The following is a 23,258-nucleotide window of genomic DNA, read 5'->3' on the forward strand; positions in this document are numbered from 1 at the left end:
TAAAAATCGTGCTTGGCGACTTCAACGCCAGGGTGGGCAAGGAGGGAATTTTTGGTCCCACAGTCGGAAAATTCAGCCTGCACAACGAAACATCCGGTAACGGACAGAGGCTGATCGACTTCGCCGGGGCCCGAAACATGGTAGTCTGCAGCACCAGATTCCAGCATAAAAATATACACCAAGCTACCTGGCTGTCTCCTGATCGAAAAACACGAAACCAGATCGATCATGTTGTGATAGATGGAAGACACGCTTCTAGTGTATTAGATGTACGTACGATCCGAGGACCCAACATCGACTCGGATCATTACCTTGTTGCAGCCAAACTGCGCACACGCCTCTGTGCAGCGAAAAGCGTACATCTAACTACGCAAAGAATGTTCGACATCGAAAAGCTGCAATCACAACAGACAGCCAGAAGATTCGCCACTCGACTCTCACTCTTGCTCTCAGAGAGTACTGCCCAACAAACCGGCATGCACGAGCAATGGAGCAATATTTCTCGTTCTCTACGTACCGCCGCCGAAGAAGAAATCGGATTCCGGCGAGCCCGAAAAAACAATTGGTACGACGAGGAATGTCATGCTGCCGCCGAAAGAAAAGATGCTGCCTATAGAGCCACGCTGCGATCGGGCGCAACGCGAGCCATGTGGGATCGCTACAGAGAGCTAAGAAAAGAAGAGAGACGTATTATTCGACAGAAGAAACGAGAGGCCGAAATACGTGAGTGCGAGGAGCTTGAGATGCTGGCCAATAGGAACAACGCCCGAAAATTCTACCAGAAAGTTCGGCGGCTTACAGAAGGTTTCAAGACCGGGGCGTTTTCCTGTAAGAACAAAGACGGCGATCTGGTGACCGACATCCAGAGCATTCTTAAATTATGGAGGGAACACTTCTCGAACCTACTTAATAGTGATAGCTGCGCATGTCAAAGAGAATGTGATGATCCCGATACCCCAATCGTTGACGACGGAATTGACGTTCCGCTACCCGACCATGACGAGGTGAGAATAGCGATAACGCGGCTAAAGAACAACAAAGCCGCGGGCGCCGACGGACTGCCGGCTGAGCTATTCAAACATGGCGGCGAGGAGCTGGTAAGGTGCATGCATCAGCTCCTATGCAAAATATGGTCGGATGAAAGCATGCCTGCCGATTGGAATTTAAGTGTGCTCTGCCCAATCCATAAGAAGGGCGATCCTGCAATTTGTGCCAATTACCGCGGGATTAGTCTTCTAAATATCGCCTATAAGGTTCTAGCGAGCGTATTGTGTGAAAGGCTGAAGCCCACCGTCAACCAACTGATTGGACCTTATCAGTGTGGCTTTAGACCTGGAAAGTCTACCATCGACCAAATATTTACGATACGCCAAATCTTGGAAAAGACCCATGAAAGGAGAATCGACACACACCATCTTTTCGTCGACTTCAAAGCTGCATTCGACAGTACGGAAAGGAGTTACTTGTATGCCGCGATGTCTGAATTTGGTATCCCCGCAAAACTAATACGGCTATGCAAGATGACGTTGCTCAACACCAGCAGCGCCGTCAGAATTGGGAAGGACCTCTCCAAGCCGTTTGATACCAAACGAGGTTTCAGACAGGGTGACTCGCTGTCGTGTGACTTCTTTAACCTGATGTTGGAGAGCATCGTACGAGCCGCAGAACTTAATCGCTCAGGCACAATATTTTATAAGAGCGTACAATTGTTGGCGTATGCCGATGATATTGACATCATCGGCCTTAACAACCGCGCTGTTAGTTCTGCCTTCTCCAAGCTGGATAAAGAGGCAAAGCGAATGGGTCTGGTGGTGAACGAGGACAAAACGAAGTACCTCCTGTCATCAAACAAACAGTCGGCGCACTCGCGTATCGGCACCCACGTCACTGTTGACAGTTATAATTTCGAGGTTGTAAAAGACTTCGTTTATTTAGGAACCAGCATTAACACCGATAACAATGTCAGCCTTGAAATCCAACGTAGAATCTCTCTTGCCAACAAGTGCTACTTTGGACTAAGTAGGCAATTGAGTAGTAAAGTCCTCTCTCGACGAACAAAACTAACACTCTACAAGACTCTCATCATGCCCGTCCTAACGTATGGCGCAGAAGCGTGGACGATGACAACATCCGTTGAAGCGACGCTTGGAGTGTTTGAGAGAAAGATTCTGCGCAAGATTTTTGGACCTTTGCACGTTGGCAACGGCGAATATCGCAGACGATGGAACGATGAGCTGTATGAGCTTTACGACGACATAGACATAGCGCAGCGAATAATGATCCAGCGGCTACGTTGGCTGGGTCATGTCGTCCGAATGGATACAAACGCTCCGGCACTGAAAGTATTCGATGCGGTACCAGCTGGTGGTACTAGAGGAAGAGGAAGGCCTCCTCTGCGTTGGAAAGATCAGGTGGAGAAGGACTTGGCTTCACTTGGTGTGTCCAATTGGCGCCGGTTAGCACGAGAAAGAAACGACTGGCGCGCTTTGTTAAACTCGGCCAAAATCGCGTAAGCGGTTATCGCGCCAATTAAGAAGAAGAATGTAAAGTCTAAAGGCTTTGTGGATAAATCAGCTTCAATTGAGACATTGGAAGCCAACATTACTAAAGTTATCGACCGAAGTCATCCAGCGAGTGTTGGTGTTTACGGATGGGCGATTTACGTCGGATTATCTTTAAAAAATGAAAACCATGAATGGTTCTACACAAAAATAATAAAGATTGCCCAATCTGTTTGAATTTTCGTTGTTTTACATCAATTTAAAATTGATCACCCTTTATTTAAATTAATATAATAAAAGTGACTGCCAGCATTCAGCATTGGACAGGTAGTTAAATAAGAAGATGCTAAACACTTTAATGACCCATACTAGAAAAACTCTTTTTAATTCATTAGCAACTTAAAAATTAGAATATGCTTCAATCGTCTGGTTCAAAGAAAATTCTGAGTTGCTGTGTTTCTCTTCGAACTGGATTGTAGATGTATTGATTACTCGAACAGGCTGGTTTCAATGCTCCACATAGAATGTTATGCTTTCAACCGATATTTTATTTTGAAACAGCTTGAGTTCACTATTATCCCTTAGCTGAGATATCCTGCAATCTGTGCCAACTACCGCAGATTAACTGATTAAACCTAATCCGGGTCCAACTGGAAATAAATTGGAATTAAATAAAGTATTCTGTATTGAATTTAATATCGTATGCAAAATGGGCGTAAGTGCTGACAATTTTTGCGAGTTGCTCCTATTTAAATGTGCAACTTCAAGAACAAGTTTTTTTAGTTTTTTCAACTATGGTTGAAGATAAGCATAAGCACTGAACATCTACAACTAACTTTTTTCTTCACCTCCCATATATCATTGTTCTTTACTGAGCAGGAACCCCTGTAATTTGGTGATTTTCCATAATCTGTGATGTGTTTCCTTGCTTGGTGAAGAATTAAATTTGACATCAAACAAATTGTTTGGTGACTTTTTTATCTGGTATTGTATTAAATCGTTAAATAGCGAAAGGGGGAAAAACATACCCTATAGTACTTCTCTCCCCTCCCCAGCACGGTCATTCCCAGAACTTTAAGACATCATATTATTTCTTTATTGATTATTTTTTATTTTTTTTTTAATCTTTTTAGAATCGGTATCAATATTAAGTTTTCTTCGAGCTTATTTACTTGCATTAAATATTAATATTTCTTACATTAAATCAACATTTTCAATTCTACTTATAAATTTAATAACACGAACGCTTAAATCTATTCAAAAAATTCGATGCTGTACAACGTTGAGTTAATCACAACACTGCCAATTTGCGAGTATTACTAAAATTTTTTTATGCCACGCCTATTCTCATTTCACATATTCTTGCATAAACTGGTTAACGACCATGAAGCGCGTAATGGCTTTAAAACTTTTCCATATAACTAATTCCGCTGCTTAGACTTTCGGAACTTTTTCATTCAGAACTCATTGGCTTCGCTCTGCCAGTCTTGCAATAAACCCAAAATTTGCAGCGACTCGTACGTATCGAAATCATCGGCGCAACGCAAGGACCTCACATTCAGTCCCATGGCCTGCGTGCACTTGCCGCTCATAGCGTATGCTTTGTTGTTGTTGTTGTTATACTCGCGTGGCAATGCCAAAGTCAGCGGCAATTGTTCCGCCATAACGGAATGATGCGTGACCAATGCCTTTAACGACGTAAATTGCTTCTTGGCGCCTTTCAGCTTATAATGGTTGTCGGCCAGCGCCACGACGACGAAGTGCTTCACCTTCGTTTCGGCGCGCAAGCACAATTCGTAGGTGCGCGATTTGCGACGCAAGAGGAACGTGCCGGGTGCCGCTTGCTGTAGGCGCTCAAGCGCGGCTTTGGTGGTGATGCGCGGTTGATACCAATTACTTGAGAGCAATTCGTCGTCGTCAGCGCCATTGTCGCAGTTGCGGTTGTAGCGCGCACTGTGTTGTTTTTGCTTCTGTTTCTGCTGGCGATTACGTTGCTTGGGGGGACTGGATTTTTCGCTTATCAATTGACAGCAATCGGAGATACCAGCATCTGAATCATCGGCGATTTGTTGGTAATCGGAGTCGGCTGGCTCCCTATCCTCCTCTTCCGGTTCGGTGGTGGAGTCGGTGTATTGGGTGATATTTTGCCAGCAGTTCAACGAGATCGTTGATTTTTGTGGACTAATCGATTTTTGTGGTGTACTGCTTTGGCCGTGATTGCTAAGTGATTGTTTTTGCTGCTGTTGTTGTTGTGGTTGTTCGATAGGTGCATACTGCAATGTTGCCAACGCGTCTTCAGTGTCGCTTTCCAATGGGCAAGTGCATTGACTACTACAATCACTGACATCTTCCTCATCGGCATTGTAGGAAGAATCCAACATGTCAACCTGGGTTGAGAGCGGAATAAAAAGAAGATTAGAAATCCAAAATTCGTATTTCTGCTGTCTTCAGTGTAAGCCAACTTACCTCATCATAATCACTAGTGACATCCTCCTCGGTGTCGCTCTTACAATGTGTTGCCTCTAGTTGTGCTGGCTGTTGGTCTTGTTGTCCATGTCGCTGTTGAAAGAGTTTCCGACGCAAAAAGTCCTTCATACAGTCATATACTTTCGGTCTTTTGCCAGCACTAACGAGCAGCTCTCGATCTCCGCCTGCGCTGCAGCATTGATACTGCTCAACTTCGGGCAGATTGCCAATCATTGTCAGTCGGCTGTAATAGCCCGAAGAGGCAGTGGTGTTGGTCGAGTAGGAATTGGAGTAGGAGTTGGATTTTTGTGATGAAGACGTTGACAAGTGAGTGACGCAGTCAGCATTTGTTGCAACTGGCATTGTTGTTATTGTTGTATGCTTGTTTGTGCCATCGGCAGACATTCCAAGCTCTGGTACGGGCATTGTGTGGTTGGTAGCTGGCAAAAACTTGCTGCTCCATTGTTGATATTTGCGCAAGGCCAAGTCTATGCTTCGACTTGTCATCGTAGTTGCAGTTGTTGCTGTTGCTGCCTGTACTGATGGTGTAGTGGAAGTTGTGGGAGTCGTTGTGCCTTCAATACAATTGCAAGCGTAAGCCGGATACAATTCAGTGTACGTTGGACAATTTGCAGCAAATTGCTGTTGCGGCTAAAATAAAAATAAAAGAAGAAGAATAAATGCATTGAAATTTTAGGTTTCTTCCAAACTTTTTAGCGTTTAGTGCTACAAACATTTCTTTTAATGGGTTTCGTATTTCTATTTAAGCGCAACTCGCGGAAATCGCATAGAAAATTACCAATTAGTGGGTAATATTTGACGGTTTGCCAAAAACCGGCAGGGAGAAGTTTTAAAAGTTGAAAATATTTTTTCAAACGTTCGCAATTTAAGGCTCTAAGGACACAAGCAGGGTTGCATCCCATAGTGAAGCCCTATGAGAAACTTGTCCTTATCTCTTTTAAAACCAGTGTGTACTTTTTAAAAGAAGAAGATTTTAGAAGATTCCTGATTTCCACAGTACTGAGAACTTACTAAAATGGTGAGTCTACGTCTGAATAGAGCGGGAGAATACCACAGGAGGTACATGATCTCTTTCTCGTCTAGACAGCTTCTGCAGAAGTCATGTGCTTGCATGCCACCTCACAGGTCGTATTTGCCGTATGCTAAGGCTGTGCTTGTTTTGACTTATCATTAAGAGGGGGCTACAACTGTCGAGCGTTTCTGCAGATGGTTCCATTACGCCATCTTCCATTCGCTACTCTTACAATTTTCTCAAAGATAAGGAGCTTACAGGTCTGTGCCTATGTCCTTGTCTGTGTACTCATCATCATCATCAGTCAACTTAGTGCCAAGTTTCGCTAGTTCATCGGCCCTGCAGTTACCCTCAATGTCACAATGGGCAGGAGTTCATGTTACCTGATCTCGTTAACAAGACATAAAAAACGTTCCTTAGTACAGAAATTTTATACCCGTGCACAGGAATATAGCTTTGTTCAGGTAATGGTTTTTAAAAGCCTAGCGAAATTGGCATAAAACCGGGTAAGTGGTTATCACGGCAATCAAGAAGAAGAAGAATGAAAGATGCATTTATTTTGGAGCTGGTCTTCTAATTTTTTGAAAATCGGTTTATTTGCAGGATTGAGTATAATAAGAAGTTAACTGAAATATTTTTTTAAATATTTTATAATTTTGAAGTTTATTCAATATTGAAAATTTTGTATAGATTTTTTTAAATGAATTACCTTCGGATCTCTTTAACCTTAAATTTTGTTTTTTTTTTTTTGTTTTTAGAGGTATTTCCTACAAGGTCCATCTCACGAAAAACATTGTATTGGGTCAAAATATATTTGTGTAAGGCATAAAATATATAAACTAAATTTCAATACTCAAAAGGAAAGAGAGTGCCGATTTTTAATTGATAGCTGAGTCATCTTAATGTACGTGTGCACTACATATATAAGTGTTTGTGCCAATGTATGTGTTTCCATTGTCCTGCATCCCTCATTCGCCCACTTTAAACAGCCAGCATAAATCACTAAAATAATTTGTTTTATAAAATAACAAATAATCTGCAGTCAGTCCACTCAGAATTATTACCATTCCTTAGGAGCCCACATTGTCCATACATACACGCATTCACATTTATGTTGATTTATATATAGAAGTATTTGCAAAACTACCTACCTCCTGCCGCCTGTTACGCCTCATTACAATTTTTCTTTGTAAATGTAGTACTAACATCTTCAAAATGTTTTGTTTGTTTACCATCAAAATTGTCATTCCACAAATATATTTATGTAAGTGGATGGAGTGACATTTGTCGGTTTGCTAAAATTCCAGTATTTACAATGCCCGCCTTAAGAAAAACTATGTAATTGTCGCAGGCCATCAAAGCAAGGAACACCTACTTTTTCCACAGAAGAGCTACCACTGATTTGCGTTTTAGTATCTGTATGTAATGTATGGCATATTTCACACACAAACACATACACAAAGGCACAGTTTGCAATCAAACCCTGCTGAGTCCATGGCAGAAGCAATTCAGAGCAAAAAAGAGCATTCGGTTTAATAATTTATTGAAAGGCGAAAAGTTGCTAGAGCTACCGTTAGATTTACAAAGATTTTTTCTTTTTCGTTTTTCTTTCAGCGGAAACTCATTGGTGTGCCACCGGGTTGGCTGTATATGCCATAAATGTGTCTTCAAGAATGTTTGATTTTGAGCGCTGAGTCATACGAAATGTACTGCAAATTTAACAATTTGAACAGGCTTATCTAAAGCATAGCACACTAAATAACTACATAGATATTTTCTGCATTTTATTATCATGCATAGTTAGATTTTGGAATTAGGGTACAGGATGTAGGGTAAACATTTCATTAGCCAATAAAATATTTAGTAGAAGTGGTTGATTGATAAGAGTTTCTAAATGTCAACAAAATATTTTCCTCAATAGCGACTGCAAACCTGTTAGGTAAATACGCGTTTCCAGTGGCGATTAGGTTCGGTGGTTAGGGGTGGCTATATGGGACACGCTCATAGTTCACTCTGATGCCGCAGGGGAAACTTACCCTTATGTCTCTTATAACCAGTGTGCACTTTCCGAAATTTTTAGAGAATTCCTGATTTCCACAGTACAGGGATCTTCCAACTCATTAAAAAATTGTCTACCTAAAGTTGTACCGGTCTTTTTTGCACTATCCTTAGTTACATTATCAAAGTAAATAGAACAGGACAGTGACACAGAAGGTGCCAGATTTCAGGTTCTGCAGAAGTCATATGTATAGCTGCACTCCCATCCTCTGAGCTTGACTGCCTATTAGACCATGCCCCGTTGTAACGAAAATCAGTTTGCTAAAAATATGGAATGCTTATTTTGGCTTAGCAGAGGCTTGACATGCGACCGATTCCGCGGATGGGTTCGTTATGGCATCTTTCATTCGTTGTTCTTACAATTGTCTCAAAAATAAATCGCTTATAAGTCAGTAAGGGGATGCATATGTCATTTTCAGTGTACTCATCCGTCTGCTTGGTGTCAAGTATTGCTGGCTAATAGGCCCTGGAGTTCCCAACAAGCGCGGCTAAGGTCGAGACTAAATAGTTTAGAGCGCCGGCATATGATAACAGCTAACATAAGGTCTTTTAGCCATTTCCCCGCTCACTATCTCTATGCTCGAATAACTTCACGAAACTTGCATGCGTAAGAAACAAGAAAGTTATCGAGCAAGAGTCGCCGCTAGCGAGTATGGTTATGACTTATTAGACCGGTATAACTCACTGCCTAACAAACACATATATTTTAATGCGACTCTATTCCCGCGCTGCCAATAGGTGTTCGTTTATACCAGTGGTCTCATCTATTCGCTACTTGCTAACGCTTGTCGAAAATAAGAGGCATATACTCGACTTTTAAATCCAATAGAGAAATAAGCCCTCATTACCCCGTATACACTCTATTACCTACACAGGCACCCTGCAAGAATTCAATGAATACTCAACAATATACATACTATATGCCAGCTCATATAGCTCATTAATCGCATCCAGGACACAAAGACATTTCTAATCATAATGCAGGTTATGATGAGGGACTTCAAAATCGCAGAAAATACTTTACCTCCTCATTACTACATACTTTTTCATTTACTCCGGTGTAGTAACATATATTTATTCTAATAGCTCTGGAGAAAAGTGCGCTTCTATTTACTAAAAATTTCTCTTGCTACAAAAATAATTAGTTTATAAAGTAAATGCTATTATAACGACGTATGCATCCATTTAATAAGCTAGTTCAGCAACCAATCAGGGTCAGCTCAATTAAGAAATAATAACATAAACAAGCAATCTTCCTTACATATAATACTCTACGCGTTCAACACACACACGGCAAGGCAAAATAAATTTTATAAATTGAATTTAGAAAGTTCGTCTTTATCATAAAACGTATACTATATGTACAGTATTGGTTTAAACTTAAGCACACCTTTAACGGTATTGAGTTTTATTGCCTTCGAATTTTACTTACTAATACATTGCAGAGATAGAATCTTTACACTGTTCAGGCGCAAAGTTTAAATTTAATAAATAAAAATATCGAAAAGTAAAGAAAAAAAGGAAGCGTGCTATTTTTGCAGAAAAAAAGTTGATACTTGAAGTATACCGTATTTTCTTCCACTGGATGAAACGAAGCTAATTCGCAAGTGATTCAGCTGGAGAGAAAGAGCAGTACCAAACTAACAAAATAAATGAAAAGTTTGTTCACATTTGGCGAACTGTTAAGTAACAAACCGCCAAAGTAACGAAATTGGTGTACATATCCCTAATACAAACATTTGTTTTTTGCAAGGGTAGCAAGTAAGTACCCAAGCCAATTTAAAAATAAAATTAGCAATGCATCAGTCAATTGAGTAAAAATTATCCAATCAACAGATCAGCAATTCCGGGATTAAATTTAATGTTATTTAAAGACAACCCACATATTTTTTACATTCTGGGGAGGGTCATGCAATACTTTGTAGCATAAACGCTCTTCGATCAGAGGTACCATTAAAAATTATTTCATGAACACTTTGAACGCCAACGGGCAGAAAAAAATTTGTTTTTAGGTTTTATTTAATAGGATATTTATAGTATAAATATTCTTATTTGATGCATTTTTCCGCAAAATAAAAAGATAAAAGTAGTCATGTAGTGTAAGTCACCGGTGACTGACAATGCGGTCAAAGTGTAAAGCACCAATTAAATATGTAAATATATGAATCGCAAAAGATTGCTCAGTAAAAGAATAGCCAGAGCATTTGCGGGTCAACGTCAGGTAAAACATACTTTTATGAAGTCAAAGCGCAGGAAAGTCAGGTTGGAATTCGCAAAAGTCAAACTGGATTGGAGTCTACAACTAGAAATATTCTCATAGAATCGAGCGTATACAAAAACGAAGAGATTCTCCCTTGATTTTTTTGAAATTTGGGCTATAAATTTGTGTACAAATATTCAATGCTTAGTAACTTAAAACAAAAGTAACCAATTTCTATTTTGCGAGTTTCCAAAAAAGTTCTCCATAATGAAGAAAGTTTTTTTTCTATCAAAAATGTGATTGTGGTAATCTAACCGCTTTGTTCTTTCTAATTAATTAATTTCCCATAATTAAATTGGTTTAAAAATAAAAAAATATAGGAGATCCTTTTTCTTCTTGATAGGCGCGATAATCGCTTTAACGATTTTGGCCGAGTTTAACAAAGCGCACCAGTGGTTTCTTTATCGTGCTAACCGGCACCATTTGGATACACCAGCCAAGTCCTTTTCGACTCGATCTTTGCAACGTTGAGGAGACCTTCCTCTTCCTCTGATACCACCAGCTGGTACCACTTCGAATACTTTCAGAGCCGGAGCGTCTGTATGCATCCGGAAGGCATGACCTAGCCAGCGGAGTCGCTGTATTCGCTTCACTATGCCTATGCCGTCCCAAAGTTCATACAGCTCGTTGTTGTATCGTCTGCGATTGAGTATATGTGTAGATCTGGGAAAAACGATAATGTATCTGCTTTAACTTTTAAGGATATGATATCACGGAATGAAATAGGTACGACTCAAGTTAAATTTTGAAAACACATTATTCTGCCCCATAAGATTTTTTTTTGATGTGCGTACGTTTTAAATAAAAGATGCTTTCATTCTCTCGTTTCTTCTCGTATACCAACAAAATGTTAGCAGCAAATTTGCTCATTGCTGAAACATCGTCTTATTTTAATTTTTGTTCTTAAAGAATTAGAATTAGTGTTCTTTGCGAATGAGTGTGCATAAGTTTTGGCCACTACTGTACATGTACGTACTCAAATACATAAATAACTAGGTATAGGTGAATGTGCAGCCAGTTGGTTGACAACCTTTGCTCGCGGCAGTTAACAACTGAGACTACCTTTTATATGCAACGCATGTTTCTCATAAATATAAGTAAGAATTCGGGCACAAATATATAATCACATCATGTTAACTTAAAAAGGATTCGGATATTTCGCATAACGACGTAAATATATAAGTACATAAATATTTGTATACAGATCTATGATCGCATATTCGGCACATTTTTGCTGGCACACTTACTTTTTATCACATGAAAAATCGCTCCACTTTCCTTCAGTGAGGAGTGACTTAGGACTGCCAAAAAAAATATAACTTTTGCCATTTTCGACATACGCTGCAGTTAATATGCCTTATTTACTATTATAGTTTTTTTTTTAATTTTTTTATCACAAACACATGTCTGCGCTTAGTTTATCACTCTCATTATTGTCCTGTGGAATATCCTCTGTGGTCTCACAGTGGTATACTCTCTACAACGACAGATTTGCAACTACTATATGTACATTATGTTCTTTGCCTCGTTCTTCATTGTTTGTGCTACTTATTTTGTAGTTCTGTTTTTCTTTTTTCCCGCTGTGTCAGTGTGCGTTGATTTTCAAGTTAAATAAGGAACAGTGCACCAAAAAGGATTTGCTGACTAGTTGTAAACGACTGTGAGTGCAAAATAGAAGGACAACCCCCAATCATCAAGGACAATAATGATTTTTTGTAATTCTGCGACAATATAGAGACTTCAAGTGAATGGAATGCATGTTTGAGTGTATGGATTTTTGCTATTGTATTAGTTTTATGAAGAGTTAGGAATTATGAGTAAGCAGAGAAAGTACTTTTGGGAATTAGCCAAAGTCACTGTGTAAAATAGAAAAACAACAAGTAAGGAGGTGCTAAATACAGTCCGGACCGAACTTTATATACCAACGCACATTTTAGTAAAATTTAATTTGGCTGGCTGCTAATATTTTGAGATTAATCAAAATTTATTACCAAAAATGTATTGTTTTTATCTGCTTGCATACTGCAGCTGTCCAGTTCACTAGTGTCAAATATGATTGATGTACGACGCCATGTGCAAAAATTATAAATCTTTCGACAGGGGGATTAATTTTGCGCCATTTTGTAGCTTATTACATCAGACGGATGAACCGGACATATTTTCTTAACTTAAAATAAGAAGGTGATAGAAAAAGTGGATTCAATTGGTGGTCGCTACTCGGCAGACAGTGAAAAAGCTCCGCATAAAAGGCGCATCGAAGTCGGCGGAGAATTTTATGCCCCTTCTATTTCTGGGAGAACACCAAAACGCACACTACAAATAGGCGGACGAACTCGGAGGAACTAATATAAAAGGAAGGCGTGGTTTTTATTCAACCACAATAATAATTATGTCTGATCTTTCGAAAATCTGGCTAATGCCGTGTGTTGTTTGTGTTTGGTCAACTGTGACTAATTTTACCTCATTTGTAGCAGAGATATAAACCTTTTTTCGTTTTTGGAAATTACCGTTATATGGCGTTTGGTTGTGGTTATTGACCGATTTCGCCCATTTTCAATACCAACGTAATAATTGAACTAAATTATGTTGAAATATATTAATTTTTGGCTGGATTATCGTATGCACAGGCAAGCAGACATCGCGAAATTGACTTCTTTCTTTATTCTGATCACTTCAGTGTATGTACACATGTCTCGATGCCTTCATACTGCCACTCCATTGTGTCGTTATGTGAACAAAATTATATTACCCTCGTATCTAAGTGCGCATGGGTATAAAAATCAAAAGTGAGTGGTTTAAAATGAAGAAAACATCAAAAAAGTGAATGTAGGTTACAAATACTCGTACATGTAGAAAACTCGAGACTGAAAATGAGGGATTACAGCTGACTACAGCGTGAGGATTAGTTGGTATTGTGTGGGGCTTTCGAGAGACTGCTTTGTTAATAAAATAGGATCTGTTGTGTTTACATACAAAAAATGTTGTGAAAATATATGCAGCATATTTCTGTTTAAACATTTACACTTTAGAATCCACCATTTATGAGTAAAAACAAAAATACTTGCGTGCAGTGGTGTAGTTAGGTAGGTTTAAAAGAGAATTCTGCTTTAAATATGTGCAAATTATTTATTTATAAAACGAGGAAAAATAATACAATTATTTTTACATGAAATAGGGCGCACTGGCTGCCAGGGTCTTGGGTTCGCTGATGATGTACAAATTAATTGATTACAAATATATGGTCACAAAAAAAAAAATCTTAATAAAATGCATTGCCATGAAATAAAGAATAAGAACTCCACAACTTTGATGGTAAGTTAAAATATGTTCATTGAATGTCGCTGAATATCGTACAGCTATTTTTTCGTAGTATTTTTAATTTTTGAATTTCTCTATTAATTTATTGCATACAAATATTTATTCTAACAAAAACAGTATAAATCAATGTATGTCTTGTATGTGCATGTATATCACTCGGGGCCACGTAAACCTTACCAGCAAATTTTTTTGTGTACATATACATTTCAACTGTAATTATAGCAGTTCTGGTCGAAGAGATTAAAATTTTGAATTTATTTTTGGATGGACAAAAACGTACCAATTGGCTTGTATCAGTCGAAAACGGTAATATGGTCTGAGATTTGAATTGCACTGCAACAACCATTTACCGCGTGCCCGTCGATTTCTGTGGGTACGCTTTATATAAAATTGTGTGACGAGAACGGTTAAGCATCCTGAAAGTGAAATGATTTGGGCATGTTTTTCTTTCTACATGCGGGGTCCTTTATTCTTTGTTGATGGATTGATGATTTCTCTAAAGTTATGGAGGAGTTGTATTCAATCGTTCTCGTCGTAGAAGCATACTTCAGAGGTCATCTTTCTGGACGACTCCGCACCAAGTCAATCTCATATTTATGGTTAAGTAAAGTGTTATCTGTCAACTTTTGTTGTCTTACAAGTGCAGAAAATGATTGCAGATTTCAGAATATCGCATATGGCGTGACCAAGAAATTCTCCCGACTTGAACCCGATAAGCATATGTGCCCCACAGTAAAAAAAAAGCGGCTCAACATAGACCAAACTCTAAGGCAGAACTAAAAAAGTACTTAACAAAGTATGAAAACAGGAAATTCTAAACGAAATTTCAAAGTTTGCTTCAATGCCTGCAAGGAGTTATTGTCACCAGCTTTAACGAAATATTTACCAATTTTGTGTATCGAAAATAAATGCAAAAGTTACTCAGATGTTGGAAAATTTTGAATACATAATAAATATATGTATGTGTACATAACGGAAAAATTATGTTCATAGTTAAAAATTAAACATTTTTGTTCAACGAATGTTTATTTATGAAGCATTGTTTTTTATTTTGTAGATCTTTTATATTTAAGGAAGATTTGGTGAGTTAAATCGCAGTAAATGGGTGAAAAGTGCAAAAAATGAGGTGGTAAGGTTGGCGCGGCCACGAGTGTATAACATACTTGTATATAAGTATAACTGACCTTTTTATAAATCTAAAAAAGCCGAGCAAATTCCATTTTTTTTTTTAATTTTTTTTTTGAATTTTCTCGGCTAGTCAGCTCAATTTTAATATAATAACAATGCACTTTGCATAAGTTTGAAGTTAACGCGATATTTTTACTTCTATGGGGAAAATACATAGAACCGACAGCGCACAACCCCATCAATTCTAAATTGTTAATATTAGCGACTTCACATTTGCATATTAAAATTGGATTTGCTACTACACTGCCGACCGAAAAAATTTCTAGGAAGTTTGATACAATTTTTTTAGGTTTTCATAATAGTTTGAAACTTTGAGTTAGATATTAAAATATATAATACAATTATAATACCTTGAGGCGTAAAATTAATCGTAAACTAATTTTATTTTTGAATACATTTTTTATTAAATAAAAAAATGATTTTGAGTGATGGAAATCTTTATTTTGACCTTTGCGCACTCCATTGCTTGCCTGTTTGTATACTGCAGTTGTCTAGTTTACAAGTGCCAAGTATGATTGACGTGCGCCACCTTGTACATACACCTTGTAAATGAAAGTGTCGTTGACATTTTTTTGACTATTTTGAAAACTTTTGCATCACGATTTATATGTGTTTTGTTAGAAAATAAATTTTATTTTCAAAACAAAATTTCAAAAAAAAAAAAAGTTAACGTGGCCGAAAATGAGAAGACGATCCAGTTGGATTAGAAAGAGATCAGAGTCTGTGTAAATCTATATAAGTGGCACAGGAATGCCTTTTCGAACGAGTCCGATAATTAATTTATCAGCCTCTTCATTTTAAGCAGCTAAGACGAGTTGGTCGGACATGCCTGTGCGCCAAAAACCAAAAAAATCTTGCCCGCTTTTGTGCTTGCTTAAGTGCAAGTTATACGCTGAGGATCAATATCAAATAACAACAAGCCTTATAAGTATTTTTACAATTTTTAAATATTTCGTATAAAATATTATAGTCTTCGGCTTATATAAATTTTATGGAAGTTAAACGCGGTCATTATCATATTCCCTTCGGAAGCCATCTGGCAAACACACTACAGGAGCTTAATAGGAGTATACATGATTTTTGGTGACTACAGTGGAACCGAAGAGAGGATATAATTAAATACTTGCAGAACGAGCCTAAAATTTTAGGAGCGTACCACTTTTTGCGGCATGTAAACATATGTCTCCCATGAAAACTACTTACACAGTTTTTTTTTAAATACTGCAATAAAAAGTAAAATTGAAAGTAATAGCGACGAAAATGATGAATGGGTGTATGCAGGCATGTATGTATGTGTGCATGTATGTATATCCTCTTGGCTTATATTTTCATAGAACCGATTTTTCATTAAACATATCAAAAGACCATTTTTTCATTACAGACATTTCTACTTTAGAGACAAAAGATGCCAGCCGGCGGATTGCGGTCGTGAAAACAGTGTAGTCAAATGAAAAGCGGGAAAGGATACTTGAACAGCAACTCATCAATAGCGTACCGTCTGATGATGTGAAAGATGTGAAAGAAAATCGGTCTGCCTTCAAATCGACCTATACTTACATACTGTACCCATGGTGAGCACATACCTATGTATGCGCGTATATTTATGCGCCGAAGCAGTCGAGTGCACAGACAGGAAAATGGCAAAATAATGAGCATACAATAAGGATACTCCACATTCACAATACCCGGCTGATATTTGCTTTTTTACAGTTTTCCATTCAATCTCGTTTGCGCTTCTTTAGCTACTTGAACTTCCTGCATTGAGCGACGTTTCGATTCGATTTCAATTTTCTTGTTTTGAATGGTTTGATGGTTTATTGGCAAACTGGCGCGTCGTGCTACACGTTTTACTAACACATTCAATATAGGCATACATGTGCATGTGTGTGAGTGTGTGTTTTCGTGTTACATGGCTGTGAATCAGAAAAACTGACAGTTGGCGCTTCTGTTGCCTTGGTGCGCAAAAAATGAAATCGATATGTAAATTGTATGTAATGTAAAAGTATTGTAATTGATGTTTTTGATGTTTGTATCGGATGTTTTTTTAGCTGTATGAGAAGTCTAGATATTGTCAACTGTGGTTTGACAGCTGTGAATGGCAACGCTTCCGAATTGTGAAAATTTACTTTAAAAAAATTAAATTAAATACGCAGCCGACGAAATGTCGATTCGTCTACGTTATCAATTTGTTGGCCTCTGTCCAAAATTTTACGTAAAAATCTTGACTTACGTGCTTATAAATATAGGTCGTGCAAGAGTTGAAGCCCAATGACCATCGCTGGCGTCGCATTTTTGCTAATTGGGTTCATTTAGATTTATTGGAAAAAGTAGTCAAAAATTGGACTGATTGAATGGACCATGTAACTCGTAACAGCGGCGGACATATGCCAAATATCATATTAAAAATAAATGCCATGAATTTCATTTCATTCTCGAGCTCTTAAAAAAACACCCGATAAAGTCCTTAACATATTCATTTTTGCCTATTTAAAATTTGTCGGTGTGCTTTGTTCGCCTTTTCTTTATATATATGTTTGAGAGGATGTTACGCACACATTGACCACACATACTACTGCGAATGTGCAACGTGTATATGTATGTATATATGAATATACAACCCCTGCAGGAAAAAGCCAAACTATGATATAAACAATCTAGTACAGATGCTGGCCGAAGAATCAGTTAGGGCCGAATTAGGCAGGCCTTACTGAGGCACGCCTCACTATTACCTTACCAGGCCCACGTAAGGCAAGGCAAAGATTGGCATGCCAGAACAATACCAAATTTGGTTTTGGTCAAGAAAATTCGTGGCAGTGTCTCACTCAGGCATAAATTGGAATCCCTAACTGATTTGTAGAAGGGCATCCGGAGTATTACCGAAGTTCGGTTTTTCGAACCTGCGCCTAGTGAGGCAGATGTGTGGCGATACCTTTCGGGACTTAGGCCTAGTTTGGCTGCCTTATGAGGCGCAAATTTGGAATGCGGTTTGCCTTATTTGCGCCTAATCACCGCCTTATCAAAATTTCTAGTCGGGTAGTTCGTGGGCAGCACCCGTAGCCAAATGGGTTGGTGCGTGATTACCATTCGGAATTCGCAGAGAGAACGTTGGTTCGAATCTCGGTGAAACCAAAATTAATAAAAACATTTTTCTAATAGCAGTCGACCCTCGGCAGGCAATTTCAAACCTCCGAGTGTATTTCTTCCATGAAAAAGCTCCTCATAAAAATATCCGCCGTTCGGGGTCGGCTTGAAACTGTAGGTCCCTCCATTTGTGGAACAACATCAAGACGCACACCACAAATAGGAGGAGGAGCTCGGCCAAATACCCAAAAAGGGTGTACGCGCCAATTATATATATACATATAAACTAGTTCGTGATTTACTGGAAATAGTACCAGTAGTAAAATATCAACTAATTGATTTTTTTTAGATAAAAAAGTTTAAAAATTGTCTATAGACGCATTAATGCCTCGCGCTGGTTAAAGGATATTTGTTCGGAAGACTCTAAAACTGCTACAAAAAATGTTCCTGTTTTTTGAAATGAAATGAAAAGCTGGTACCGGAAAACCATACTATGATAGTGTACATTATTTTCGATCACAAAAAAAAAAGAAAAAGTGCGTAAAGAATTAAGTTTGACTTTGATAGATTTCTGTTTCAGCATTCCATCAGGACAAATCTGAAAAACGTGTTTAGCACGGATAACACCGAAGTAACAATGGAGACTTAGACTGAACACGGGAAAAAAGACCCCAAGCAACTTAAACATTTCCGTTATTTTTGGGTGATGATGTTGGGTGAAGATGTTTCACATAATATCAAGATAAATGTAAATATGTATTTTAATTGATGCCTTTTGTTTCAAATTCTATAACAAACTTTACCAGCGCCGATGAACCAGAAATGAAATTAATAAAAGCACTTCAATTGAATAAAAAACTATTTTTTCAAAAAAGTGCCATCGCAGAAAAATCTTCGCAGCAACCGGATACACAAAATATCAATCCCAAGTGTAACAAGCATTAGTTTTATTTATGATCTGGAAGTGAATACCCTAAATTTTATTTCTTTATTAGTTTTTTTCTAAGAATTTAACTGAATTAATTTAGGACTTATTTATCGTTAAATTTTTAGCCAATTTTCGAATTCCCAACCGATTACTGTAACTGAAAAAAATCCACTTTTATTTTTAAGAAAACACAAATTACCTAACACTTTTAAATATGAAAGGGAACATTTTGGTAGTATCCTAGTTCACAATTAGTATTTTTCCCTACAGGGTCATAGTACCTACTGTGGCATCTGTTTTTGATGAACTGGAAATATGCAAACGTTTTGATGAACCTCCTGCAGAGACTGCCAGTTGCAGTAGTAAATTTTTGATGACTATGAATTGGAAAATATTTTATAATAAGTGTACGTAAAAATACATACTAATGCACTGTACTGTACACAGTTACATAATTAACATTTGTAATATACATACATGAATTCCCAATTATTTTTTCAGATATTTCCATTAGAGATTTCAGGCGTAGACTCGCTAATTGCTTCTGTATTACTTAACAAAAAGAAAATAATTCCACTTGTCATGAACTATTCACTATAATTTGGAATCATATGAGAAATTTGGCAGCAATTGAATTCTACAAATAAAATTGCTGGCTATATCTAAAATTCTAAAAACTCACGTATAGTAATTTGATAGTATCCCTGGAGAGAAAATATACTCAACGCTTTTTAAGTAAGTTACTCAACATGAACAAACGCTAATAATTATGAGAGACGATGCCTCCTTTGTCGAAGACAGTACTATCCCAGAGAGTGGGGGTTTTTTCACTACGATTTAACGTTTTGACAATTTTGACAAATATGCTATTAATTTAATGAAATTATTATGTACAGGGTGTTTTTTAAGAGCTTGAGAATTTAAATATTTATAATTATATAATTATAATTATATAAAATATATTATAACCTGGTAGCTAAATTCATGGCATTTATTATCATTAATATGATATACGGCATATGTCCGCCACGGCAACGAATTATATGGTTCATCCAATCAATCTAACTTTTGCTTACTTTTTCCAGTAAATCTGGCCGTATGGCGTCAATAGTGACTTGAAATTTCCAATAAATCGAATCCATCCATCTTGTTGGAACGAAATGTCGTCGATGTTTAGCTGATTAGTTTTTGGGAACAAAAATTCAGTCAGTACATATGACAATGACAGCGCTCTCCATTCACTTTAACATCAGCTCTTTCTTCATTTTGAAAGAAATAAGGACCGATGATGCCACCAGCATGTAAGCCTCACGTAAAATCGATGAGTGCTCTGTGAACTTTGCAAACGGATTTATTTTCTTCAAAGTAAATTGCCACAATTCGGAAGCGTTGTTCTGACGTTGAACAATTCATGATGACTTGCCAAACCTTATTGAACAGAAATGTGAACACAGTTTGCCATTTTCAGCTGTCATGCCACGGGTATCGATAGCGATAGTTTTCATACAGCTAAAAAGACACTTTCCTCAAATTTCTCCAGTAGAACTCAAAGAAGAATATTTGCATAGTTGATTTTAGCATTTCAACTCCTACCTGAATAGACATTTTTGACCCGTACTATAATGAAAAGTCGTTAAAAAAAGGCAATTAGAGAGTTAAAATGTTTCACTCAATTTTTAAGCAGATACTTTTTCGCGGGCTTACCAAAGATAAACAACTCGTACGAGTTAAGATAAAAGCGTAAGAAAGCTTAATATGACGGTGACGAAAATGCATGACGAAATCAACTTCGAAAAATTGTGTTTTGGTAATTTTGAGGCTACAAAGCTCTTGGAGAGCAGTTAGTGTTCTACAAAAGTAATGTCACAAGAAAACTAGTATCTGGAATTTGAAATTTAAATGTGTAGTTTAAATGGCATTACTGTGAAATAAAATACCTCAAGAAGTTCACCCATGCATTCCAATATTATAAGAAAATGGACAGGCTTTTTTGTGCATGTTCCTAGCAGCCTAAAGCTTTATTCCCTAAACCTGGCTTTTGTTTCTTATTGCCCCTATTTTCCGATTGCGCTGATATTAACCGATTTGAGAGTCAATTCGTTCTAGGTTTACTTTGCGTTCAATCTTCTGCCACAGCGAAATATCCTGTACGAGCATATTACGCTATACCTACTTACATATACTCGTGTTTGCAAAAACATAATTTCCTGCATATTCAATGAAAAATTATCAAAAATTATTGAGAAAATATCTTACATTTTATTACTTTTTTGCAGGATTGTTAAAAGGTGAAGCGCGACTTACTTTTAAGTGCCTGTGTACTGAGGCGAAATGCTTAACACTTAGCTGACAAACATGCTGTTAAATGAAGCATGCAAGTAAAATTTTTTTGGATATTTCTGCTTTCAACAGATTTCTCAAGCATTGGATTACTATGCATGCCTATACATTCTCACACACATATGTAAATGCACTGCCATTAATGCACCCTAAGAAATAAAATGTGTAAAGTGCTCATTACACGCCCATTTAATTCACAAAATGCCAAATTTAATATTCTATGCACCACCACCATTTTCTACCGCCAAAGAGAGTAATGCATATACAGTTGTGTGTAAAACTTAAGCTACTTCTATAAATTCACAGCATTGCTTTACACATACATACATTATTTTGGTTATTTTTCTCACGTTGACCAGCGTAATTTTTCAAAACAGAGAAACCTGAAAGTGTACTGTTTTTCTCCAAGTATCAAGCATGAAATGCCAAATGATGGAAAAGGTTTTTTCTAATAGCGGGATCGCCTCCTCAACTGGCAATGGAAAACTTCCGATGTCATTTCTGCCATGAAAAACAAGCTCCGCATAAAAAACCATCTGTCGTTCGGAGGCGACATAAAACTCTCCCTCCATTTGTGGAAAAACATCAAAGCCCACACCACACCTCGTTCATACACTAAACAGTGTGGAAGAATTGAGCAAACGGTTTGTACAGTGCAATTTTCTTGAATATTGTGCAGCGATTCCTCGACGAAGAAAGAATTTTCTAGTTGCAAAAAAAAACTCCGCTGATTTCTGAATTTGTTTTTTCTTTATGAAAGAATTTAATAGACTATATAAGTTTATACCAAAAATGTTTCCATGAATCCTTTCTGAAAAGCTTTTAATTTTTAGGTTTTTTTTTAATTTCTGTACAATGACTTGAACGAAAGTGATTGGGGCGCGTATGCTTCTTCAACGCTCTATTTAAAATTTTAAATTAATATTATGCATTTTTCTCGAAATTGGTTCAGCAAATCCCTTTACAACACTAGGGTCTTTGTTTTTCGTCAATACAGGTTTAAGTTTCTGTATCACAGCTGTAACTTGTACTTTGCTCAAGCAATTTTCGACCTCCGTTATAACCTGCGAAGCGAATCCTTTCAATGTTTTACTGGGCTTTATTAGAAAGTTAAAATTGCACGCAATAAAAAAAAGCTTTTGGTCATGATTCTTTTAATTCAATAAATACATTTTTTGGCTGCATGAGAACTACTATTCTATCTATAACTATGGTTTGATAGCTGAGAATGGTAAATTGTGTTAGCATTTCTGTTCTGTTTTGGAAGGTCATCATGAGTAATTTAACGCCAGCCCAACCTTTTCAGATTGTGGAAAAATTAATCTGTTCACGAAGTTCATAAAGCGAACTGTTGAAGAAGGCGTCGAAATGTCTCAACTCGTTGATGTTTATTCAAAATATTACGTGACAATCTTGTCCTACGTTCCTGTAAAATACAGCCCGCGCAAAATTGAAGCCAAATGACCGACCATCATTTGCGTCGCATTTTTGCTGATTGGGTTCATTTAGATTTATTGTTCAGATTTATTGGAAAAAGTGATACAAAAATTGAACTGATGGAATGCGCCATGTAACTCGTAGCCGCGGCGGACTATGCCGGATATCACAATTAAACAATAAATGCCGTGAAATTATCTACCACATTATAAAGAAAAAATGCTTTCCAACAATATTTCAGTTTTGTATTATCATTTTAATTTCTCAAACTCTTATCCTGTACTTTTTTCAAATTAGTTGGTCTACTGTTGATTGCTTTCGCGAAATTTATCGTATGGATACCATAAGCATGCATTTCTTTTTAAAATGCATGGTTAGCTTTTTTTAGTTCTGTAGTATGTAACAATAATTGTTTTTTGCCATCATTGTACCTGTATCCAATATGGTTAACATGACACATGATAGCTCAAAGCATGTCGCCTGAGTGCGAGCGACATTTAGAACTTGAAGAATTGCATTCAAATTGCTTGTATTTGCCCGAAAATTGCACTTATCGCAAAAATTGTACAAAGTTGCGCTAATAAATTTACAAATAAAATTTCTGTTAGATCATTTCTTAGACAGCAAGCAAAAAATTTGAAAGTAATA

The 23,258-nt window shown here is 37.4% G+C and overlaps 1 protein-coding gene across 1 annotated transcript in view; it reads right to left on the reverse strand.

Moving 5' to 3' along the window:
* Nucleotides 1-3,762: 3,762 nt before the first annotated feature.
* LOC129241215 (uncharacterized) overlaps nucleotides 3,763-23,258 on the reverse strand; it is a 54,366-nt gene continuing 34,870 nt past the window's right edge. The window contains exons 2-3 of the mRNA XM_054877439.1: nucleotides 4,968-5,618; nucleotides 3,763-4,888 (exon numbers count right to left, since the gene is read on the reverse strand). Coding sequence (XP_054733414.1) covers nucleotides 3,959-4,888; nucleotides 4,968-5,618 — 1,581 coding nt within the window. The 3' untranslated portion in view covers nucleotides 3,763-3,958. The remainder of the gene's footprint in view (nucleotides 4,889-4,967; nucleotides 5,619-23,258) is intronic.

Source organism: Anastrepha obliqua, chromosome 3 (assembly GCF_027943255.1).
Source record: "Anastrepha obliqua isolate idAnaObli1 chromosome 3, idAnaObli1_1.0, whole genome shotgun sequence".
In the NCBI taxonomy this organism is placed as follows: Eukaryota; Metazoa; Arthropoda; class Insecta; order Diptera; family Tephritidae; genus Anastrepha; species Anastrepha obliqua.